Here is a 26,751-nt window from a genome sequence, read left to right as displayed (position 1 = left end):
TAGATTCCACATGTAAGTGATATCATGTGATATTTGTATTTCTCTTTCTGGCTTACTTCACTTAGTATGGTAATCTCTAAGTCTGTCTATTTTGCTGCAAATGGCATTATTTCATTTATTTTTATCGCTAATATTCCATTTTATGTATGTACCACATCTTCTTTATCCGTTCATTTGTCAGAGAACATTTAGGTTGTTTCCATGTCTTGGCTATTGTGAATAGTGCTGCTACAAACACACGGGTGTATGTATCTTTTTGAATTGTTGTTTTGTCTGGATATATGCCCAGGAGTGGGATTGCTGGATCTTCTGACAATTCTATTTTTAGTTTTTTGAGGAAATTCCATACTGTTTCACACAGTGGTCGCACCAATTTACATTCCCACCAACAATGTAAGAGGGTTGCCTTTTCTCCACACACTATCCAGCATTTGTTATTTGTTGATTTTTTAATGGTGGCCATTCTGACCGGTGTGAGGTGATACATCATGGTAGTTTTGGTTTGCATTTCTCTAATAATTAGCGATGTTGAGCATCTTTTCATGTGCCTGTTGGCCATCTGTATGTCTTCTTTGGAGAAATGTCTGTTTAGGTCTTCTGCCCATTTTTCGATTGGGCTAAAACAACCTATTACTGATCACTCTGTCAACTGCACATGAGCCGAACTGTTGATACATAGCAGGGGAAGAATTCAGAAGCCCTTGGTCAAGGAGTAGCAGATCATGGGGACACATGGCCATTAAGATATGAAACTTAACTTTAGGTATAAGGAAGAGCTCTGGAAGTTCACTCAAATCTGTTGACATTACTGAGATGCTGGACACATAAGATATCACTGAGGCATCTATGATGAATGGATAAAATGCAATACATACATGCAATGGAATGTTATTCCATCATTAAAAGGAATGAAGTACTGATACATACCACAATATGAATAAACCTTGAAAACATTATATAAAGTGAAATAAGTCACACACAAAAGAACAAGTATTGTACAATTCCAGTTGCATGAAATATCTAGAACAGGCAAATTTATGGAGGCAGAAAGTAGAACAGAGGTTACTGGGGGCTGGGAGGAAGGGAATGGGGAGTTATTGCTTAGTGGGTACAGAGTTTCTGTTTGGGACAATGAAAAGGTTCTGGAAGTAGATAGTGGTGATGGTTGTATGACATTTTGAATGTATTTAATGCCACTGAATTGTACATGTAAAAATGGTTCAAAGGGCAATATTTATGTATGTATATTTAACCCCAATAAATAAATGTAACAACAAAAGAAGGTATTACTGATGACCTGATGACATGCCAGTGGACAGAATGTACGGAATCTTTTTTCTTTTTTTTTTTTTTTGGGGGGGGGATCTTTTTTCTAAAGGCTCTTCAACATATTGGAATTACATAAACTTAACAGAACTGGAAAACAGTTGATTCCAAAGCAGAAATTAAGCTTTAGTAAAAGGGTGGATTGTTGAATCCAATGTGCTATTGATTCACATAATATCATCCTTCACAAAACCCATTTACAGAATCCATTTCCCCTCATGTTTGAAACCAACACTGATGTGGCCTCCAGGGGTGGGTTATACATTTGAGAAAATCTGTTAGGTCTACATTGATTAAATTCACTTCCATCTAGACCCATAGTGGCGTGAATAGTTAATGACTCTTGAAATAAAGCTGAAAAACTTTTTTTTTTTAAGTCTCCGAGAAGACAAATGATATACTTATGGGGAGAAGGAGGGGGACAGTTATTTCCCACACAATGTATTTCAGTGGGAAGCTGAGGCAACACTGCCCACCCCTCCCATCTTGAATCTTCCTTTGATTCCTCTCGATTCCTTTGCCTCTCAATCCCTGACCGCCCCACAGTGGCCCATGACAAAGGCTGAACTAGTGGATCTGGACACCTAGGTCTGCAGACTCTGCTGCGGCTAGGGCTTCACTGTTCTTCCCTGGCCAGCACTGGAAACCCATCGACAAACCTCTCAGTCCATTTTGGCCCACAACTAACACCACGGTGGGCTAAACACAGTGATAACTTGACTTGTTGCTTTCTCACTTAAGGTCCTATTTACTCTGACCCTGAGACAAGGAATTAGACCATCAAGCACATAGTTCCCATGCTGTTTAGCCGAAAAATATGTGGAGGATAGGGGAAAATCACTTGACCAAAAATAGGCAATCCCCCCCCCAAAAAAAACCCAAACTGAAATCCTTCAATCACACAATCAGAAAACAAGAGCTTTTATCATTTATAAGAATACCGTGGCTTCTATGAAGGTACTTATAAAGAAGTATGCATTATGGTGCGGGCAGTGAAAATTCATTTTTTACCTCACATTTTTACCCTGTACTTGTCAACTGTAACGATAACATTATTCTATGTAAGCAAATCTTCTCTAGAATTACAATGAAAGAACCTATAGATACAAGGCAGAAAACTATTATGGATATAAACTGAAACTACATTCACAGAGCTGAGCGTGACTTAGATGGAGTAATTCTGGGCTGGATTTTTATATTCATTGCAGTCTGGTGGTAAAAACTACTTTCCCTCTTACAATTTACATGTACTTGTCAGAAATCAAGAGATGCTGAGAGTACAGCCTTTTTCCTGAAGATTGGAGGAGACCTTTACATTTTTTAAAAAAGCACTTTTGAAACAAACACAAAGGTCCCTTCCCATAGATTCTAACTCAGTGTTGCTGTAATCTAAGACTAATAATAGCAATACAAAACACAGAAGGCTTACTTTGGACTTAGTTCTCACATGCCAATAAATGAGTCTCTGCCCATTTATATTTAAATGTACAATCATGTATTTAGTTTCAGTAGACAGAAAAATAAGAATAGTTGTAAGAACTACAACTAAAACTTACCAAACAGTTAAAAAAGCTCTTACTAAGCATTACACTTACTTTATGGCTTCACACATATCCAGTCCCATTTTCACACAATTCTTGGCATGGTTAGGGAGAGAGATAGGGAGTCCGGAAACACAGTAGTAGCAGTCTCCTAGAATTTTTATTCTCATGCATTCATTCTCCTGAAAGAAGAAATCACAGAATTTCAGTTGAGTTAAGCACATATATAATGATTTTGATTTACCAAATATCACCAAGTGCTAGTTCTACTGGCATTGCCACAGTGAATAGGGTTTGTGGGAAGAAAGAAATGAGAACTAGTTGAGTTTCCCTTAATTACCCATCAAGACTGAGGCACCCTCACCTGCATGCTCCTTTACCAAAGCAGGAAGAATCAGGGTAAGGGGTAGAAGGGGAAAGCTGAGAGAAAGTTCTGGAATGATTTACACTTAACACAGCAGAGGAGGGTAAAGATAGGACCATTCTCTTTAGTCTGAACAAATCCAAACATTGACAGTGAAATGAAACACTCTATGCAAAACAGAATCTTTCAGGATAGAAAATGGTAAGCAGAACTCAGCTAGAATTAGAATTTTTGTCATTTCCTACTGTGCTCACGATTTTCCTCATTTCTTTTAAAGCTGAAGCAGAGTCTTACCTGCAGACATGTAGCTTCCGATAAACATCTCTACAACATAATAAGCCACCATTCAACATTGCCAAGTAATTTGAAACTTAATTCTGATCTGAGGTTAAGCTGTTTTAATATAAAGTTAGACAAACTCATTATTTTTATTGGCTGGTTTGTATTTATATTATAACATTGAGATTAACTTCATTCATATGCATTAATCCTACATCCATTTCTAACCTTTCAACTAGTTTATAGACTCTTCACTCAAATTTATAATAAATACATAAATAAACAAAGATGTACCAAACACAGATTTTTTTTTTTTTTGGCCATGCTGCATGGCATGTGGGACGCTAGCTCCCCAATCAGGGATCAAACCTGTGCATTGGGAGCCTGCAGTCTTAACCACTGGACCACCAGGGAAATCCCAGACTTTTTTTCTTCTTAACACTCGTACAGGCTTATGTATAAAACGAACAAATTTGAAATAATAAAACGAACATAAGATCTTTTTGTTCTTAAGTATGTGTTAGGTTTACTGAAGATTTTGCAGATTTCTTTCCCTGTTTCATAGAGAGCTGTGTACTTTCATGCTTATCTATAGCATTATAGATGACGTGTTAGTAATTCCTGATAACAATATTTTAAATAATAAAAAGACAAAACATTGTTTATTAATAAGGCTTCTCTCCTATACTTCCTAAATATGTATCCTGAGTCTAGAAAACAGTAAGATTAAGAACAGTGAATTCTTGGCACTCTTATCAATGATCAGCTGACTGTATATGCATGGGTTTATTTCTAGTCTCTATTCTGCTCCATTGGTCTGTATGTCTGTCTTTAATACCAGTATCAGACTGTTTTGATTGCTGTAGTTTTGCAATATATTTTGAAAGCAGGAAGCACGTTGCCTCCAGCTTTGTTTTTCTTGTTCAAAATTGCTTTGGATACTTGGTGTCTCTTGTGGTTCTATATGAATTTTAGTATTTTTTTTCTATTTCTGTAAAAACTACCCTTGGGATTTTGATAGGGATTGCATTGAATCTGTAGATGGTTTGGGGTACTATTTTAATATTAATTCTTTCAACCCATGAACATGGAATGTCTTTCTACTTATTTGTGTCTCTTTATATTTCTTTCATCAATATTTTATAGTTTTGGTGTATAAGTCATGCTCCTACTTAGTTAAGTCTATTTCCTAAGTATTTCATTATTTTTGATGATAATGTAAATGTGTTTTCTTGATTTCCTTTTGAGATACTTCATTGTATACAAGTGATTATTGTACGTTGACTTTTTATCCTGCAACTTTACTGAGTTTATTTATTAGTTCTAACAGATTTTTGTGGACTCTTTAGTGTTTTCTACATATAAGTTCATATCATCTGCAAACAGAGATAATTTTACTTCTCTTTTGAGTTGGATGTCTTTTATTTCTTTTTCTTGCCTAACTGCTGCGTCAGGAAGTTCCAGCACTATGTTGAACAGACCTGGTGAGAGTAGGTATCCTTGTCTTATGCCCAATCTTAGAAGAAAAGCTTTCAGTTTGTCACTGTTGAGTATGATGTTCACTATGGGTTTTTCATATACGGGTTTATTGTGTTGAGGTAAGTTCCTTCTTATTAGTTGAGAGTTTTTAATCATAAAAGCGTGTTTAATTTTGTCAAATGCTTTTTCTGCATCAATTGATTGAGATGATCATATGATTTTTACCCTTCATTCTGTTAATGTGGTATATCCCATCAATTGATTTGCGATGCTATCCAACTTGCATCCCAGGGATAAATCCCAGTTGGTCATGGTATATGATCATTTTAAAGTACTGTTGAATTTGACTTGTTAAGTGAAATAAGCCAGATACAGAATGACAAATACTACATGATACCACTTATATGAGGAATCTAAATTGGTCAAACACAGAAGCAGAGTATAGAATGGTGGTTTCCAGGCCTGGGAGAGGGGAAAATGGGGAAGTGTTGGTCAAAGGACACAAAGTTTCAGTAATGCATGATGAATAAGTCCTAGAGAGCTACTGTACAGCATAGTGTCTATAGTTAATAATATTATATTGTATACCTAAACATTGGCTAAGAAGGTAGATCTTATGTTAAGTGTTTTAATCACAAAATAATAATGATGATGATAATGATAAATTAAAAGGGCAAGAGGAAACTTTTCTAGGTGATAGATGTTTATGGCATAGATTGTAGTGATGGTTTCAAGGGTGTATCCTTAAGCTCAGTAAGTTGTATGTATGTGAAATATGTATAGCTTTCTGTATGCCAGTTATACCTCATTAAAGTGGATAAAAACTAACAGTGAGTGAGCAGTGACGTTGAGTTCCTTAACTTAATGTGCTTTATGTAGTATTCCCTCAATGGACTGAACTATCTGTTTGCTTATAATGCTCACCAACTCCATGTTTTGGACTAAGAGCCATGAACTGATATCCAAAGCATGCTGCCCTTGTGACCAGCAATGGATGGCCCAAGCTATCCTAGGACAGTCTCTGATATTGCCTGGACGTTCCTTTGTTACAATGATCAGAGAGGAGCAGGAAGTCACACCGAGTACTTCCCTTATGAGTTATAAATTGTGTCTTCCTCAGATTCACATGTGAAATCCTAACCCCTGGTACTTGTGAACGTGACATTATTTGGCCAAAGGGTCACTGTAGATGTAATTAGTTAAGATGAGGTCATACAGGAGTAGGGTGGGCCCCTAATCAGTTTGACTGGTGTCCATATAGAGAGAAGTAATTTGGACACAGAGCCTTGCGTGTGGGGAAAATGCCATGTAAACACTGGAGCTTTGTTGTTATCAGCCAAGATTAGGATGTTTCTTCCTACTGTGACCAGGTAGTGCAACAAAAAGGACCTTTTACTGACTCAAACTTTCAAGACGTTTTCTAAAGATGAGGCCCCCTCTACCCCAAACTCAACCTCTTCCTTTGGTTTGGTAAAGGAAGGAAACAGAGCTATACTCTTAGTGATTTTTTAGAATTCCCAATGAGATCTGTCATGGTCAGTTGGGCAACATAAGACACCTCATGGAAAACTTGACGCAAGAGTGACTCTGTGAACATCTGCAAGCCAGATTTATGCCTAGGAGGCCTGGCTGGAATTTTCTTTATTGTTTAAAAGTGAGCAAAATCTCACCTATTGTTTTCAAAATCTCACCATGAACTAAACTTAGAACCAACTCTTCCTTATGTAAAGAATGCATTTTAATAAGCATAATAATGTATTTTTGTTGGGAACAATTCAGAGACAAAATTAAGCTGACCAGAAACATTTTATGAGACAGAAGTACAGGCTAGCAGGAAAGAAAAAAAATTATCAATATTCCCACCAGAAACCTTAATAGTTCCAATAAATAAGTCTAGAATAAGGTCTAGTATGGTTTTAGATCAGTTGTCATCATTTCTTCTCTGTGAAACTTCCCACAAATGAGCATATGAATGACAAATACTGAACTTACATCTCTGCAAGTGGCACAAGGGTCAGTGGATAAAAATGGGACAACAGTCGATAAAGGGCTTAGGAAGAAGGGATGCATCCTATTTTAGGGATTTTCCCAGGATGCCGTTTAACACTGTGAATATGTAATAGTTACAACTGGAGAGGAAATCATGTTTCCAACTCCTTGACATCGAAATGCCTAAAAAGAGAATCTTAGAACGGCACAGGAGAGAGAGATGTGCAAATCAAATCTCATCATCTTGAATGTATTTATTATATGTGTGCTGAGTTATATATATGCAGAAGTTTTAAAAGTAGATGAAAAATATGCTAATTATATGCTATGACATCTCTCATTCCCAGTGTAGGTTAGAGATTTATTGGGGCTCGATGGCAAATAAATCCAACAAATCTACAAACAACATTCCTAAAGGATGCTTTTATGAGGAGGTAAAAAATTGATAAGGGACCAGAGAAAAAGTAAGCCCAAATTTTATATATCCTCAAAATAGAAGGTAATCACTAATACTCACCTTTGCAATTTGATCAAATTTTCCAAAGAGTTCATTCAGCATGTGGACCAGTTCTCCTGGGGAGCAGTCACTGGCCAGACGGGTGAACCCAACAATGTCCGCATAGAGGATACTGTGGGAACAAACCAGTGAGTGCCATATTGGCAAGTTGATGTTCGTTAAGAAAGTAATGGTAGTTTTTCCCATTGAAAGAGTATAAGTTTTTACATTTTTGCAAAATGTCATTTCCCTGGGTATGGAATATGTAAACATTTTGCTAAACTTTCCCATTAAATTTTTTTTTTGATGTTAAATTTTTATAATAAAATCGTTGACGAAAAAGTCATGTGATGCACGTTCTCTATTCTAGTCCATTTTTACTGCTCACCTTTCTTTTCTCAGGGCCAGCCCCTCCCCGCCTCTCTCATTTATGTGGTCTTCATCCTGACAGTACACTACAGTGTCATAATTCTGATATCAAGGGAGTATGCATCTATTTGAATCATTACATGATTTTATATTATAAGGATTCCTATGTAGAAGAAGCAAAATAATAAAAGTCAAATCCTGTTTTTATTGATTCAAAGAAAAAAATTCTGGCTTCCTTACTACCTGCCAGGAGAGCAGATACAGAACATCTTTCTAAAGCTCAGAGTTTGGTTTGGGGATGCATTAAACAAATAAGGACACCAACCAACGTCCAATTACAGTGATAATAAGTGCTATAAAAGAAAACAGCAGAGTGCTGTAAGACAGAACAGTGGAGGTGGTGAAGAGTCAGAGAAAGTCACTTAGGAAATGACAGTACAGCTTCCCTTCATGGGATGTACAGGCTGGGAGGGCAAATGTGAGATTCCTTAGAGTTGTGTATGTGTTTAGCTAACCTTGATGGGTCAGGATAGAGAAACTACAGAACCACTGTGTACATTACAAATTTACCTATACAATAACGTGTTTATGTTTTGTGTAAAGGACTAATAAAGAAGCCTAAAATTCTGGGTTCAGGTAGTGAATATGGTACGGTTTAAGATGGGCCATGAAACAAAAATAACTGCCAATTCACAAAATTTTATGAAATATAAAATTACCATATATAGGATCCAGCAATTCCACTCTTAGGTATATACCCAAAAGAGCTGGAAGCAGGAACTCAAACAGATATTCGTATACCCATGTTCACAGCAGTATTATTCATAAAATGAAACAAATGTCTATTGACATTTAAAGAAATGGATGGATGAAACTGTGGTGTATAATACAGTGGAATATTATTCAGTCTTTAAAAGAAATGAAATTCTGACAAATAACACAACCTGGATGAACCCTGAAGACATTAAATTGAGTGAAATAAGCCAGACTCAAAAGGACAAATATTATATGATTTCACTTATATGAAGTACTTAGACTAGCCCAACCACAGAGACAGAGAGTGGTATGGTGACTGCCAGAGTCTGGGGATGGGGCGTTGTTGTTTAGTGGGTATGGAGCTTCAGTTTGGGATGAAGAAAACGTTCTGGACATGGATGTTGGTGATGGTTGCAGAACAGCATGAATGTATTTAGTGACACTGCACTGTACAATTTAAAATGGTTAAAATTGTAACTGCTATGTATATTTTACCACAATTTAAAAAAAAATGTGCAGCAGCCGTCAGCCTGGTCCCAGGCAGAACATGGCTTGATCTCTGCTGCTGGCAACACTCTGCTCCTCAGGCAAAGTACAAGGCTTGTGGCTTCACCTTGGAGGAAAGACTTGCTCCTCTGAGGATGGACAGAAGCAGGGGGAGACCTCTGGTCCAGGGAAATCAGGGCTGCTGGGGCTTTTGTGCTCTCCATTCAGATGGTGCCATAAAACCATCCCTACTTCTTCTGTGCTCTCCTGCAGAGGCAGGGACCCACAGATGCTGAGCCATGGTCCAAGAGGAGGCATTACTCACTCAGAGGAAGATGCCCGATCCAGGCAGCATGGGAGGGAGAACGTGAGAACGAGTGGTTGACTCTACTTCTTGTTGACAACCTCCACAGTGTTTCATGTATCAAGACATGTAGTGGGTGAAGGAGCCCAAGATGGGCTGAATGTACAGGTCTGAAGCTGGCCCTGTGGTTACTGGGCAGGAAGATGCAGACTGTATATGAGTAACTGGGACACAATGTACAAAGGGTTATGGAAGAGGAGACGCAGAGCACTTCGGGGGTCACACAGGAAGGAAACCCGACCTAGACTCGGATCACATCACCACTTGAGAAAGACCACTCTGGCGGCAGCAACCTGGAGGTGGGCAGGTCAGTTAGAATCATATCCGGTACATTCCGGAGAGCCCTGTGGAAAGTCTATAAGTGGGGGAAATGGGGAGAACTGGACAGAGAGGGGAGATTTGTAGGAAGGAGAATGAATCAGGCTTTGTTAGGGATTAGATGTTGTGGGAAGTGTCTAGGAAAAGAAAGTGCTGAGATAAAGACCGGTTTCTGGCTGAGTACTGGGGCTGTACCTAGTGTACAAATCAAATCAAGCTTGCAGGAGAAGTTGACTAGCTCCACTTTGGTTGGGTTGAGTCTGAGGGTGGTGTCAGTGGGAGACCCAAGAAGAAGACCATTAGGTAGATGCTTATGGAAAACTAAGGTTGAGTTCTGTGTCTTAGCATCATATAGATGGTCATTAAGTCCTGGGCGAGAGCTGGAGAGAACAGAGGAGTTAGGAGAGACCTGGAAATGCTTTCATTTACAGAACAGCCTAGATTTAGGGACGAGAAAACAATAAAGAAGACTGCAGGGAGAAAACAAAGGGGTAACAATGGCATGGAAACCCAAGGATGTAGAATTATTTAAGTGCAAAGACAAGGTGAATGGGACCAAGCATAACCATGTGGTCAATGAGATAGGATGCAGAGGAAGTCATATTCAGATTCTGGAACAAGAAAACTGGTGGTGAATGTAGGAAGAATGAGTTCTGTGACATGGGGGAGGTTAATATCAGAGGGTGGTGATTTGAGGAGGGAGAGAAAATAAGGAAGTCTAGTTAGAGAGTGGAAAATTGTTCTAGAATCTGGGCTATGAAATTCATGGACGTAATTTCAGAGTTGGAGGGTGGCACTGGATTCAGGGATTTATGTTTGTTTTCAAAGACATGATGGGTTTGTGAATGTTTCAGCACTAGTGGGAGGGATTCAGAGGAAGACAATGATTCAGAAGGCAACTGGTAGTTGCTACCTTCACATCTATAAATTCTTTTTCTTCTCCACTTCCTCCTCATCCTACTTATTACTATTATTATTATTGTTATTATATCAGTTAGTAAAGAGCTAGTCAATGTTATTAACAGAGAATAAATATTTCATTGAATGAATCATCAAAGCAAAACTAAAAGTTATCAACAGATCTTTTTGGTCTATCAACCTAATAATTCTCATTAAAAAACACCCTCAGTTATTGACTGAACTACCTGCATTAGCCAGGTATTTTATCTGCTTCTTTTTTTATTATACCTGTCCTGTTTCAGGAGGAAAAGGCCATATGTTTTCATATTTCATTTAAAATTAATTGGTACTCCATGCCATTGAAGCTTTTCCATTTTTAAGTTTTAAGAATTTAAGTTACTTTAGGATCCCAAATATGTTTTATGAATTTAAATTTAATACTGCAAACATATTCTACACAATCTCTGAAGACAGTTGAAGGTGCTTCACCAATCCTTTGCCTTCGATAAGTGTGTTAATCAGCTTCCAAGATCGCCCCAGTGATCCTCACCTCCCAGTACTCACACTCTTGTACTGTCCCTTCCCATAACGGGTAGGGCTGACTTGTGTAACCAATAGGATACTGCAGAAATGACCAGAAATGACCTTCCAAGGTTAAATCATAAAAGATATTGAAGCTTCCACCTGGACCCCTCCCTCTGGGGAAGCAAGCAGCCATGTTGTGAGGATACTCAAGCAACCTGTGAAGAGGCCCAATGATGAGGAACTGAGGCCTCCAGCCAACAGGAAGTTAACCTGTCCACCAGGTGGAAGTCACATTGGGAACAGATTGCCCAGCAGCCTGCAGCCTCATGGGAAAGTCTATGCCAAAACCACCTGGGTAAGCTGCTCCCAAACTCCAACCCACAGATGTGAGATGTTTATTGTTCTTTTTTTAAAAAAATTAGGTTATTTGTATTTTTATTGTTGAGCTGTAAAAGTTCTTTATATATTCTGGATTCAAGTCCCTTATCAGATATATTATTGCAAATATTTTCTCCCATTCTATGGGTTGTTTTTTTTTTAATGGTTCTTTTTTTTTTTTTGAAGTATAGCTGATTTACAATGTTAATTTCTTCTATAAAGCAAAATGATTCAGTTATATATATTCTTTTTCATATTTCTTTCCATATGGTTTGTCATAGGATATTAAATATAGTTCCCTGTGCTATACCGTAGGACCTTGTTGTTTATCCATTCTATGTATAATAGCTTGCCTCTGCTAATCTCAAACTCCCAGTCCTTCCCTCTTCCAACCCCCTTCCCCTTAACAATCACAAGTCTGTTCTCTATGTCTGTGAGTATGTTTTTGTTTCATAGATATGTTGATTTGTATTGTATTTTAGATTCTACATGTAAGTGACATCATATGACAGTTGTCTTTTTCTGACTTACTTCACTTAGTGATAATCTCTAGGTCCATCCATGTTGCTGCAAATGGCATTATTTCATTTTTTATGGCTAAGTAATATTCCATTGTATATATGTACCACATCTTCTTTATCCATTCATCTGTCAATGCACATTTAGATTGCTTCCATGTCTTGGCTATTGTAAATGGTGCTGCAGTGAATATTGGGGTGCATGTATCTTTTTGAATTGTGTTTTTTTCCAGATATATGCCCAGGAGTCGGATTGCTGGATTATATGGTAGCTCTACTTTTAGATTTTTGAGGAACTTCCATATTGTTTTCCATAGTGGCTTCAACAATTTACATTCCTACCAACAATGTAAGAGGGTTCCCTTTTCTCCACATCCTCTCCAACATTTGTTATTTATAGACTTTTTGATGATGACCATTCTGATTGGTGTGTTTGTTGTTCTTTAAAGAACAATATTGTTTATTGTTCTTTAAATTACCCACTGAGTTTTGGGGTAATTTGTTACACAGAAACTGATAACTAATACGGATATTATGCAGACCATTATCAACTGCTTGAGATTGGTTGTGTCTTCAGTCATTTTTACAGGTCTATTGTTCCCAGATTATATCACAGCTATTTAAAGATAGTCTGTGATCCTATTTAGATAGACACATTTATCCTTACACAGTTTGAATACCAATAAGTGACATAAAAATATTTCTGGAGATGAAAGGGGCATTGCTGATTTTCATATAGTTAAGGCTGGAAAGAGCAATTTCTACTATAGTATATCTTGTCAGACACCATAAATGTTTTTTCTTTAATTATGTAGGTAAAATGCTTAAAAACCTAAATGCAGTCTAGTGTTTTAAATAATTTTATTCCTTTTTTTTGGCTGCACTGGGTCTCCATTGTTGTGTGCAGGCTTTCTCTAGTTGTAGTGAGTGGGGGCTACTCTTTGCTGTGGTGTGCGGGCTTCTCATTGTGGTGGCTTCTCTTGTTGTAGAGCATGGGCTCTAGGCATGTGGGCTTTGGTAGTTGCAGCACGTGGGCTCAGTAGTTGCCACATGTGGGCCCTAGAGTGCATGGGCTTCAATAGTTGCGGCGCATGGGCTCAGTAATTGTGGCATGCGGGCTCTAGGATGCATGGGCTTCAGTAGTTGTGGTGTGTGGGTTCAGTAGTTGTGGCTCGCAGGCTGTAGAGCACAGACTCAGTAGTTGTGGTGCACGGGCTTAGTTGCTCCACAGCAAGTGGGATCTTCCCTGACCAGGGCTCGAACCTGTGTCCCCTGCATTGGCAGTAGGATTCTTAACCACTGCACCACCAAGGAAGTCCAGCTTTACTCTTTAACATGTATGAATGTTCTCTGTCTGTGTGTGTGTATATATATACATATATATATGTATATGTATATACAAACACATAAATATATGCATATATACATACATACATATATATGTATATATACACACATAGTTCTTTCCTATTATTCCAAGAAAAAAAAGGCGGGGACTATAAAAAAGTTTACTCCTGATTCTTCATTTATTCAATGTTTTTTCCTTAGTTCTTACTTGATATGCAACTTTTTTTCTCTTGTCTCCCTTTCAATGTGCATTTCTCATTGTATATTAGCTCTTTGCATGCTTGGGCCATACCTTTTTCTAAAATCGTGTTAAAATGCGATTCATCTTAGCAATGCATAAATTAAGCTACAGTTAAATTTGTTTCTTAATAAACTTCAAAAATCCTTGACCTGAAGTAACCAGACAGAAGGCTGCATCACGCAATGGAAAAGGTCTGGACTTGAAGGCAAACAGCCCTATTACAATTCTAGATGATTCTAAACATATTTTAGTTTGTGTTTGTGGTTGTTGTTATTAAACTATTGAATGGGGTGGGGGGGTGACTAAAGGAATAACATAATGAGTGAGGCATGCACAGGTTCCTTATTGAGATAACCCAGCCAGAATAGCAATCACCACTGCAACGTAATCGAATGGATGAAAGGACAGCCCCCAGAGAAGTGGTATCAGGAATGGGTGGGCAAGGAGAACAGTGAGGACCAGGGCACCCACATGTGGAGAGGTCCCACACCACTGTAGCCAGAGATGGAGGGGAGCACAGGAGGGAGCACCCTCTCCAGACTGAAGTGAGGACCTGCACAGCTCCTCTCTAGAGCTCAGGGGAGAAGAGGTCCTATACCATCCTCCTTCCTGACCACAATCCCATGTTAGTTTTCCAGTTACTGGGAATCCAGGAATGGCTCCTTGGGAAGCATGGATGGCTGTGCCACTCTTGGAAAAGCAGTAACTTTCATTACAATTTAATTAAGGTGCATGTTGGTCCCCTATGATGCTGGGTTCCAGCCATACCCTAGAAACCCATCATTCCTGATTGACAGCAGAACATCCAGCTTCCCTGGAAAGTGCTGGCTTCCCAAGGCCCTGCCCTTGCCAAGTCCACCTTGAGGAACCAGTCCTTGTGCCTAGAGGCCATGACTCTTTAATCTTACTGAGTCCTGGGTTTCAGGGACACAGTGAGCTCTGACCAAGGAGTTCCCAGAATAAGGGCCCCATTGTCCACTTCTCTCCCTTTTGTAATTGATGGTCACAAAATGCAATAAGTAGAGGAACCCGTTTTCTTATCTTAATGTGAAGGCCCAAGAGGTAGCACATGGGTAGGTGGAGTGATAATTACTCTACACGCAAAGATAAACAGTTCCAAAGGACACATGAAACTGTAAGATTATGGGCTCCCAGTTAAATATGTCCCCCACCTGGCATACAGGCTCCCCAGACTTGCTGTGGAAGGAGAACAGAGCAGCAGCGTACCTGACGTTGGTGTGCCGCTTGACGTACAGGTTGTGAAAGTTGTTGGTGTTTTCCATTTGGCCGGCTTTGGGACCCTGCAGCCTCTGGATGATCTCGGCTTTCATCTCCATGGCTATGTGCGCTGGCAGCAGGGACAGCAGAAGCCGCTCCTGAAACCAGGTGTGGAAGGAAGACCAAGAGATGTTACACAACCAAGGTCACAGCCAAGTATCATCTGATATCAATACTGATTTGTAGTGGGGCTAATTTGAGGACTCTTTACAAGTTAAAATACAGATTCTAGAAATACATATTGAAAAAAATATAAAATTGTCTAAGGTCAGAGTGTGTTGTTATATTATTTATTGAGTTCTAAGCATGTCTTTTTCAGTATGGAGAATAAAGGAAGGCATAGTTATTTCCCTGAGGGTATTATTTATCTATTTTGATTTTAAAGTAGTGAAGCAGAAATAATATTAAAATGCCAGAAACGAGTGGTCAGTCTAAGATACAAAACACTCATTTTCACCTGCTTGTTCATTTGAGAGATAAAGTACAAGCTTTATTGCACTTTTGAAAGTCAGCCCATATTCCACATTTCCTAAGTAAGAGTCACATATTTTCAAATATTTCATTTCCTCTGTGGTGACCATCCAATCCTCTTTAGTGCTTCTAAACTATTATAAAGACAGAGTCAGAAATATTAGCTTCTGAAAAAGACATCACCTATGAGAAACTATAGGTGGGACACAAAGAAATGATAACATATGAGATTTTCTTGTATTTTTAGTCTTTAAATTCAGTATATCTTGTACACAATAGCATGCAATATTACACATACTTTAATCTGTATTTATTATAGTTAGAGTGGCAACTTTTCCATTCTCTTCAAGGAAACTATGCAATTTTTTGAGAAAAAGTATCATAGATGGCAATCTTTGCAAGTTGATATTCGTCCTTGAGTGTTTTAAACATTAATCTATTACAGAAAACACCATATTCTTCAGGCATTGTGGATTTAGCTAGTGGTATTCAGTGTGTATAAACAAACATTTGTTGAATGCCAAGTTTTCTCCTTCTTCCACATTGTCTCTTTTTTTCTTTAAAAAAATTTCTTTTTGGTGGACAAAGTGGTGAGAGAGTAGAGGAAGGGGTGGGGAAGCTGAGCTTTGCTCACAGATTCACTGGTCCAGGTGTCTGTCCCCTGGGCCCACCCACAGTGCACATCGCTTTGGGGCTGTTGGGAACTTCCACCAAGGGAGCAGAGGGTAGGCCAGGAGTGCATCTTGATGAAGATGAAATGACCCTCACCACAGCCCATCCCCAGCCTGACCCAGGAAGACAGGTGCAAAGTCAACAGGAGACTCAGCGTGTGCCTGTGTAAGGTCTCAGTGCATGGTAGGGAGCATTTCTCTATGAACTTGCATAACTGAGTGATGATTGTTTGTTCATTCCTTCCGTCCTTCATTAACCCAATCAGAAAACATCCATCACTGCCCATTAAATGCCAGACCCCTTGATAAGCACTAATGGTAAATGCAAAGAAGAAGGGGACAGTGTCCCTAATATCATGTTGTTCATGATCCAGGAAGGGGCCCACCCACAGTGCATAGCTGTTAGATGAGGCTAGAAAGACAAGCTGGTGTTTGGAGGAAGCCACATGCCTGGGATCTGGGAAAAGAGGGGGAGCTAATAGATGAGGAGGACCTGCTATGCACCACATGCTCCCAGGAGCCATCTTCATGTGAACCAATTGAATTAAAACAACAGCATCATCTGACTGGTATTGTTACCAACCTCCTTGCAACAGAGGCAAAAAGAAGCAGTTAGATAAAGGGCAGGGAGCTGACACTTGTCATAACACTTGTCACACACCAAAGGGAATTTTACTGGTACTTAAGAAAGTAAGAGAACACTTTTTATTTAATAATCATCTTTTCCTTTTTTTGTTAAATTCCCCTTGATGTTTCCATTTAAATTAAGAAATGAAATGCAGAAATCAAAATTTTTTAATAAGGTAAATGTCCATATATACATCTGGGGAAATATAAAATAATATGAACTGTACAAAATAATGAGGCTAATGTCTGGTGTGGTCTAAAATATAACAGAATGAAATGCACAATGACAATAACACAAAAGATGAAATGGGAGTCAATGGAATAAAAATGTTCTGAGGTCCTAGAATTGTGTGAGAAGTGGCAAAATAAAGCAATTTATGTTAGACTGTAGTAAGTCAAGAATGGATGCAATTTCCACATCAGCAACAAAAAGTTTGAAAAAATGTATGACAGGTTAACAGAGAAAATGGGAAAGAAATCCTTGATTAATCCAAAATAAGTCAATAAAGAAGAGTCAAAGAAAACTAAAAACAGGTGGGGCAAATAGAAACTAAATCATAAAGTGACAGTTATCAGCCTGTTGTGCCAGAAATTATATTGAAATTAATGGACTAAATATTCCAATTAATTGACTAATACTGTCAGATTGGACTGAAAAAAGACAAAATGTAACTCTAAACTACTCATAATAAACACATCTTAAATATAAGAATACAGAACTATCAGAAATAAAAAAGATACACCAAAAAGAGATGAATTATAAAAACCTTAATAATAAAAGAAAAAGCAGTATACCTATACCAATATCAGAAAAGTACTGTAGATATTCCAGTCTTAAGGGAAAATATTGACAAGTCCACAAATTTTTTAGAACTTTTTTTTTGGTGGGGGAAATACCACTAGATTTTATTGTGGACATTGGCAATATAACCCCTTATGTGGTTCCTTCCACTCAAAGAGACTGGTGGTATGAAGGGCAGTGAAGTGGGGGGCTTGTCTATTGCTTTATTTCTCAATTACTGTAGGAGTTCTTGGAAAGTAGCATTTTCCCTGCAGTTATTTGTTCAATGAATGAATGATCTGCTGTGCATTTCATCTGGGACACAATAAAGAAAAATCTAATTTCAAAGTGGAGACCTGGGTAGACAGTGCTTATGGTTTTTTTTTTTCTTTTTCGTTGCGGTACACGGGCCTCTCACTGTTGTGGCACAGGCTCCGAATGTGCAGGCTCAGTGGCCATGGCTCACGGGCCCAGCCACTCTGCGGCATGTGGGACCTTCCCAGACCGGGGCACGAATCCGTGTCCTCTGCATCGGCAGGCGGACTCTCAACCACAGTGCCACCAGGGAAACCCTGATTTAAAATCAGATTAATGACCTTCTTATTTTTTTTTAAAACATCTTTATTGGAGTATAATTTCTTTAAAATGGTGTGTTAGTTTCTGCTTTATAACAAACTGAATCAGGTATACATATACATATGTTCCCATATCTCTTCCCTCTTGCATCTCCCTCCCTCCCACCTCCCTATCTCACCCCTCTAGGTGGTCACAAAGCACCGAGCTCCTCTCCCTGTGCTATGTGGTTGCTTCCCACTAGCTATCTATTTTACGTTTACTAGAGCATATATGTCCACACCACTCTCTTACTTTGTCCCAGCTTACCCTTCCCCCTCCCCGTATGCTCAAGTCCATTCTCTAGTAGGTCTGTGTCTTTATTCCCATCTTGCCCCTTGGTTCTTCATGACTGTTTTTTACATTCCATATATATGTGTTAGCATACAGTACTTGTTTTTCTCTTTCTGACTTCACACTGCATGACAGACTCTACGTCCATCCACCTCACTACAAATAACTCAATTTCGTTTCTTTTCATGGCTGAGTAATATTCCATTGTATATATGTGACACAACTTCTTTATCCATTCATCTGTCGATGGACACTTAGGTTGCTTCCATGTCCTGGCTATTGTATAGAGTGCTGCAAGGAACATTGTGGTACATGACTCTTTTTGAACTATGGTTTTCTCAGAGTATATGCCCAGTAGTAGGATTGCTGGGTCATATGGTAGTTCTATTTTAGTTTTTTAAGGAACCCCCATACTGTACTCCACAGTGGCTGTATCACTGTACATTATCACCAACAGTGCAAGAGGGTTCCCTATTCTCCACACTCTCTCCAGCATTTATCGTTTGTAGATTTTTTTGATGATGGCCATTCTGACTGGTGTGAGATGATATCTCATCGTAGTTTTGATTTGCATTTCTCTAATAATTAATGATGTTGACCATTCTTTCATGTGTTTGTTGGCAATCTGTATACATTCTTTGGAGAAATGTCTATTTAGGTCTTCTGCCCATTTTGGATTGGGTTGTTTGTTTTTTTGATATTGAGCTGCATGAGCTGCTTGTAAATTTTGGAGATTAATCCTTTGTCAGTTGCTTCATTTGCAAATATTTTCTCCCATCTGAGGGTTGTCTTTTGGTCTCTTTTATGGTTTCCTTTGCTGTGCAAAAGCTTTTAAGTTTCATTAGATCCCATTTGTTTATTTTTGTTTTTATTTCCATTTCTCTAGGAGGTGCGGCAAAAAGGAACTTGCCTGATTTATGTCACAGAGTATTCTGCCTATGTTTTTCCTCTCAGAGTTTGATAGTTTCTGGCCTTACATTTAGGTCTTTAATCCATTTTGAGTTTATTTTTGTGTATGGTGTTAGAGAGTGATCTAATCTCAGACTTTTATATGTACCTGTCCAGTTTTCCCAGCACCACTTATTGAAGAGGTTGTCCTTTCTCCAGTGTACATTCCTGCCTCCTTTATCAAAGATAAGGTGACCATATGTGCATGGGTTTATCTCTGGGTTTTCTATCCTGTTCCATTGATCTGTCTTTCTGTTTTCGTGCCAGTACCATACTGTCTTGATTACTGTAGCTTTGTAGTATAGTCTGAAGTCAGGGAGCCTGATTCCTCCAGCTCCGTTTTTCATTCTGAAGATTGCTTTGGCTATTCGGGGTCTTTTGTGTTTCCAAACGAATTGTGAAATTTTTTGTTCTAGTTCTGTGAAAAATGCCAGTGGTAGTTTGATAGGGATTGCATTGAATCTGTAGATTGCTTTGGGTAATATAGTCATTTTCACAATGTTGATTCTTCCAGTCCAAGAACATGGTATATCTCTCCATCTATTTGTATCATCTTTAATTTCTTTCATCAGTGTCTTATAATTTTCTGCATACAGGTCTTTTGTCTCCTTAGGTAGGTTTATTCCTAGATATTTTATTCTTTTTTTTGCAATGGTAAATGGGAGTGTTTTCTTAATTTCACTTTCAGATTTTTCATGATTAGTGTATAGGAATGTAAAGATTTCTGTGCATTAATTTTGTATCCTACTAATTTACCAAATTCATTGATTAGCTCTAGTAGTTTTCCAGTAGCATCTTTAGGATTCTCCAAGTATAGTATCATGTCATCTGTAAAAAGTGACAGCTTTACTTCTTCTTTTCCAATTTGGATTCCTTTTATTTCTTTTTCTTCTCTGATTGCTGTGGCTAAAACTTCCAAAACTATGTTAAATAAGAGTGGTGAGATTGGGCAACCTTGTCTTGTTCCTGATCTTAGTGGAAATGGTTTCAGTTTTTCACCACTGAGGATGATGTTGGCTGTGGGTTTGTCATATATGGCCTTTATTATGTTGAGGAAAGTTCCCTCTATGTCTACTTTCTACAGTGTTTTCATCATAAATGGGTGCTGAATTTTGTCAAAAGCTTTCTCTGCATCTATTGAGATGATCATGTGGTTTTTCTCCTTCAATTTGTTAATATGGTGTATCACATTGATTGCTTTGCATATATTGAAGAATCCTTGCATTCCTGGGATAAATCCAACTTGATCATGGTGTATGATCCTTTTTCATGTGCTGTTGGATTCTGTTTGCTCGTATTTTGCTGAGGATTTTTGCATCTATGTTCATCAGTGATATTGGCCTGTAGTTTTCTTTCTTTGTGACATCTTTGTCTGGTTTTGGTATCAGGGTGATGGTGGCCTCGTAGAATGGGTTTGGGAATGTTCCTCCCTCTGCTATAGCATGGAAGAGTTTGAGAAGGATTAGTTGTTAGCTCTTCTCTAAATGTTTATTAGAATTCGCCTGTGAAGCCATCTGGTCCTGGGCTTTTGTTTGTTGGAAGATTTTTAATCACAGTTTCAATTTCAGTGCTTGTGATTGGTCTGTTCATATTTTCTATATCTTCCTGGTTCATTCCCAGAAGGTTGTGCATTTGTAAGAATTTGTCCATTTCTTCCAGGTTGTCCATTTTATTGGCATAGAGTTGCTTGTAGTAATCTCTCTTGGTCTTCTGTATTTCTGCAGTGTCAGTTGTTACTTCTCCTTTTTCACTTCTAATTCTATTGATTTGAGTCTTCTCTGTTATTTTCTTGATGAGTCTGGCTGATGGTTTATCAGTTTTGCTTATCTTCTCAAAGAACCAGCTTTTAGTTTTATTGATCTTTGCTATTGTTTCCTTCATTTCTTTTTCATTCATTTCTGATCTGATCTTTATGATTTTTTTCTGCTACCTTTGGGGGTTTTTGTTCTTCTTTCTCTAATTGCTTTAGGTGTAAGTTTACATTGTTTATTTGAGATGTTTCTTGTTTCTTAAGGTAGGATTGTATTGTTATAAACTTCTCTCTTAGAACTGCTTTTGCTGCATCCCATAGGTTTTTGGTCATCGTGTTTTTATTATCATTTGTTTCTAGGTATTTTTTGATTTCCTCTTTGATTTCTCAGTGATCTGTTGGTTATTAACTAGTGTATTGTTTAGGCTCTATGTGTTTTCATTTTTTACAGATTTATTCCTGTAATTGAGATCTAGTATCATAGCATTGTGGTCGGAAAAGATATTTGATACGATTTCAATTTTCATAAATTTACCATGGCTTGATTTGTGACCCAAGATATGATCTACCCTGGAAAATATTCCATGAGCATTTGAGAAGAATGTGTATTCTGTTGTTTTCGGATGGAATGTCCTATAAATATCAATTAAGTCCATCTTGTTTAAGTTACCATTTAAAGCTTGTGTTTCCTTATTTATTTTCATTTTGGATGAACTGTCCATTGGTGAAACTGGAATGTTAAAGTCCCCTACTTTGATGGTGTTACTGTCGATATCCCGTTTTATGGCTCTTAGTATTTGCCTTATGTATTGAGGTGTTCCTATGTTGGGTGCATAGATATTTACAATTGTTATATCTTCTTGTTGGATTGATCCCTTGATCATTATGTACTGTCCTTTGTGTCTTGAACAGTCTTTGTTTTAAAGTCTATTTTGTCTGATATGAGAATTGCTACTCCAGCTTTCTTTTGATTTCTATTTTCATGGAATATCTTTTACCCTACCCTCACTTTCAGTCTTTATATGTCCGTAGGTCTGAAGTGGGTCTCTTGTAGACAGCATATATACAGGCCTTGTGTTTGTATCCATTCATCCAGTCTATGTCTTTTGGTTGTAGCATTTAATCCATTTACATTTAAGGTAATTATCGATATGTATGTTCCTATTCCCATTTTCTTAATTGTCTTGGGTTTGTTATTGTAGGTCTTTTCCTTTTCTTGTGTTTCCTGCCTAGAGAAGTTCCTTTAGCATTTGTTGTAAAGCTGGTTTGGTGGTGCTGAACTCTCTTAGCTTTTGCTTGTCTGTAAAGGTTTTAACTTCTCCATCAAATCTGAATAAGATCCTTGCTTGGTAGAGTAATCTTGGGTGTAGGTTTTTCTCCTTCATCACTTTAAATATGTCCTGCCACTCCCTTCTGGCTTGCAGAGTTTCTGCCGAAAGATAGCTGTTAACTTTATCAGGATTCCCTTGTGTGTTATTTGTTGTTTTTCCCTTGCTGCTTTTAATATGTTTTCTTTGTACTGAATTTTTGAAAGTTTGATTAATATGTGTCTTGGTGTGCTTCTCCTTGGATTTATCCTGTATTGGACTCTCTGTGCTTCCTCGACTTGATTAACTATTTCCTTTCCCATATTAGGGAAGTTTTCAACTATAATCTCTTCAAATATTTTCTCAGTCCCTTTCTTTTTCTCTTCTTTATCTGGGACCCCTATAATTTGAATGTTGGTGTGTTTAATGTTGTCCCAGAGGTCTCTGAGATTGTCCTCAAGTCTTTTCATTCTTTTTTCTTTATTTGGCTCTGCAGTAGTTATTTCCACTATTTTATCTTCCTGGTCACTTATCTGTCCTTCTGCCTCAGTTTTTCTGCTATTGATCCCTTCTAGAGGATTTTTCATTTCATTTATTGTGTTGTTCATCGCTGTTTGTTTGCTCTTTAGTTCTTCTAGGTCCATGTTAAACATTTCTTGTATTTTCTCCATCCTATTTCCAAGATTTTGGATCATCTTTACTATCATTATTCTGAATTCTTTTTCAGGTAGACTGCCTATTTCCTCTTCATTTGTTAGGTCTGGTGGGTTTTTGCCTTGCTCCTTCATCTGCTGTGTGTTTCTCTGTCTTCTCATTTTGCTTATCTTACTGTGTTTTGGTCTCCTTTTCACAGGCTGCAGGTTCGTAGTTCCTGTTGTTTTTGGTGTCTGTCCCCAGTGGCTAAGGTTTGTTCAATGGGTTGTGTAGGCTTCCGGGTGGAGGGGTCTAGTGCCTGTGTTCTGGTGGATGAGGCTGGATCTTGTCTTTTTGGTGGGTAGGTCCAAGTCTGGTGGTGTGTTTTGGCGTGTCTGTGGCCTTATTATGGGTTTAAGGAAGCCTCTGTGCTAATGTATGTGTTTGTGTTCCTGTCTTGCTAGTTGTTTGGTATAGGGTGTCCTGCACTGTAGCTTGCTGGTCATTGAGTGGAGCTGGGTCTTGGCGTTGAGATGGAGATCTCTGGGAGATTTTCGTTGTTTGATATTACGTGGAGCTGGGAGGTCTCTTGTGGACCAGTGTCCTGAACTTGACTCTCCCACCTCAGAGGCACAGCCCTGATGCCTGGCTGGAGCACCAAGAGCCTGTCATTCACACGGCTCAGAATAAAAGTGAGAAAAAGAAAGAAAGAAAGAAAGAAGAAGATAAAATAAAATAAAGTTATTAAAATAAAAAATATTTTTTTAAAAAAAATTAATAAAAAAATTTTATAGAAAGGAAAGAAGGAACGAAGAGAGCTGCCAAACCAAAAACCAAATCCACCAATGATAACAAGTGTGAAAAACTGTACTAAAAAAATACCCCAAAAATGGACAGACAGAACCCTAGGACAAATGACAAAAGCAATGCTATAGAGACAAAATCACACACAGAAGCATCCACATACACACAAAAAGAGGAAAAGGGGAAAATATATATATATCGTTGTTCTCAAAGTCCACCTCCTCAGTTTGGGATGATTCGTTGTCTATTCAGGTTTTCCACAGATGCAGGTACATCAAGTTGATTGTGGAGATTTAATCCGCTGCTTCTGAGGCTGCGGGGAGGGATTTCCCTTTCTCTTCTTTGTTCACACAGCTCCTGGGGCTCAGATTTGGATTTGGACCCGCCTCTGCGTGTAGGTCCCCAAAGGGCGTCTGTTCTTTGCTCAGACAGGACGGGGTTAAAGGAACAGCTGCTTCAGGGGCTCTGCCTCACTCAGGCCGGTGGGACGGAGGGGTACGGAGTGCGGGGTGAGCCTGCAGTGGCAGAGGCCAGCGTGACATTGCACCAGCCTGAGGCGCGCCATGCGTTCTCCCGGGTAAGCTGTCCCTGGATCCCGGGACCCTGGCAGTGGCAGGTTGCACAGGCTCCCTGGAAGGGAGGTGTGGATAGTGACCTGTGCTCGCACACAGGCTTCTTGGTGACGGCAGCAGCAGCCTTAGCTTCTCATGCCCGTCTCTGGGGTCTGTGCTGTTAGCCGCGGCTCGCGCCTATCTCTGGAGCTCCTTTAAGAGGCGCTCTGAATCCCCCTCCCTCGCGCACCAGGAAACAAAGAGGGTCTCTTGCCTCTTCGGCAGGTCCAGACTTTTTCCCGGACTCCCTCCCAGCTAGCCGTGGTGCATTAGCCCCCTGCAGGCTGTGTTCACGCCGCCAACCCCAGTCCTCTCCCTGGGATCCAACCGAAGCCCGAGCCTCAGGTCCCAGACCCGCCTGCCCCGGCAGGTGAGCAGACAAGCCTCTCGGCTGGTGAGTGCCAGTCGGCACCGATCCTCTGTGAGGGAATCTCTCTGCTTTGCCCTCCGCATCCCTGTGGCTGTGATCTCCTCTGCGGCTCTGAAGCTTCCCCCCTCCGCCACCCACAGTCTCTGCCCGCGAAGGGGCTTCCTAGTGTGTGGAAACCTTTCCTCCATCACAGCTCCCTCCCACTGGTGCAGGTCCCCTCCCTATTCTTTTGTCTCTGTTTATTCTTTTTTCTTTTGCCCTACCCAGGTACGTGGGGAGTTTGTTGCCTTTTGGGAGGTCTGAGGTCTTCTGCCAGCGTTCAGTAGGTGTTCTGTAGGAGTTGTTCCACATGCAGATGCATTTCTGATATATTTATGGGGAGGAACGTGATCTCCACATCTTACTCTTCTGTAATTGAGATCAGAAGCTCCACCCTAATGACTTTCTTCGTCATAAATACCAGGCCTGGGCAAAATCTGGATCAGTGATTTTCATACAAAGGGAAATTTAACTACTCTGCAAAATAACGCAGTGATTACTTTGGGTTTTTCTCTCTGGCAGACAATGATACTGTTGGTATGGGAGAGGTGTGAAAGACTCATTCAGGGGGAGGGGAGACTCCAGCTTCACATCAGCAGGCTGCATCCAAAGAAAAAGAGAACATTCAAAGCGTCTCCTGGTTGGAAAATGGTTGGTAAACATTGGCAACCACTTGAAATTGAAATTTGATTTGATTTGTATTCTGAGCTCGAATTCCCTTCTGTTATTCTCCAAATTTCATTAATGATCTAACAATATAGCAGCATCATGTTAGCTCAAAGGTGACAAGGTGAGTTCAAATTTTGGACTAGAGCAAAACGTGTGAGACTTCTCTGCATGTGGACGGGGCCAAGATAAGCAAAAGCAGGAGGATGGAAAATAACTGAGGTCAAAAATAGAGTAAGAAATCAAGTAACGTTTTGGTTTGTCAACAGAACAAGTGACCCCAGAAAAATGGAGCCACTTGGAACTCAGATTACCAAGAAATTACTAATGACGTGAAAAACAGACATCCATATCTTAAAACTTAGAAGACAGGCTGTGTCCTTGTTACACACAAATTGAGAGTTCAATACATTTGGTTGATGATCTAGTGTCTATACAATTCTGCTCCCTCTCTGATCTCAGAACCCACATGGAAAGACAGTGGGATTTATTTTTAAAATCAATGGCACTTTACTACCTTTTGTAAATCTTAATACAAAGAGCTGTTCCATCATCTACTCATCTTTCGCTACCCACCTGACAAATACATCTATTTGCCACTTATTGTCATTTTTCTGTGTTTTGGCTTCCATGACCAACCAGATGGTTAGACATTTGGGAAGTCTGAAGGTCATAAAACATGTGATACATCCAAGGAACTACTTAGACAACAAGACAACAGACTTTGTCCCTTAAAGTTTGGAACTGAATTATGCTAATGTTGCATTCACTTAACTCTATTCTGGTAGCTATTGAACACACTGTACGTACTGAGTAACCCTGTATGGGATGATCTCTGTTTCTCTTTCTGTTTATTGATCAGTGTATTGCATCACTGGATGTGAGGTCAAAATATTATAAAGGGCTCATAATGTTCAAAATCTATTTAAACAAAGAGAGGAAACCTGTTGAGGAAAGTATGAGCTGCTGTCAACAAAATCAGAAGACCTATCTGGTCACCCTCTCAGACATGATCAAAGCAGTCACAGATGGGAGAAAAAGGAGGCATGTTACTGGGAGTGCCATCAAATCTCTGTCATAAAGCAAGTAGATACTGAATACAAATTTGTTAACTTCGAAAAGAGTGACAAGAAGTGTTGGCACGTAGGAATAACAGATTATGAATCTGGTCTAGGCTATCTGTTTAGAAATCTCAATGGAATCTGTGTTTACA

General features: G+C 39.1%; 1 protein-coding gene across 1 annotated transcript in view; it reads right to left on the bottom strand.

Annotated features, from left to right (window-relative positions):
• Positions 1 to 26,751, bottom strand: part of ADCY2 (adenylate cyclase 2) — a 434,114-nt gene that overhangs the window by 123,506 nt on the left and 283,857 nt on the right. Inside the window, exons 5-7 of the mRNA XM_060146855.1 lie at positions 14,904 to 15,052; positions 7,496 to 7,607; positions 2,922 to 3,049 (exon numbers count right to left, since the gene is read on the bottom strand). Coding sequence (XP_060002838.1) covers positions 2,922 to 3,049; positions 7,496 to 7,607; positions 14,904 to 15,052 — 389 coding nt within the window. The remainder of the gene's footprint in view (positions 1 to 2,921; positions 3,050 to 7,495; positions 7,608 to 14,903; positions 15,053 to 26,751) is intronic.

The sequence above is a fragment of the Lagenorhynchus albirostris genome, chromosome 3, assembly GCF_949774975.1.
Source record: "Lagenorhynchus albirostris chromosome 3, mLagAlb1.1, whole genome shotgun sequence".
Lineage (NCBI taxonomy): Eukaryota > Metazoa > Chordata > Mammalia > Artiodactyla > Delphinidae > Lagenorhynchus > Lagenorhynchus albirostris.
The sequence above is the reverse complement of the archived record's forward strand: the minus strand, read 5'-3'. Positions and strand labels throughout refer to the sequence as shown.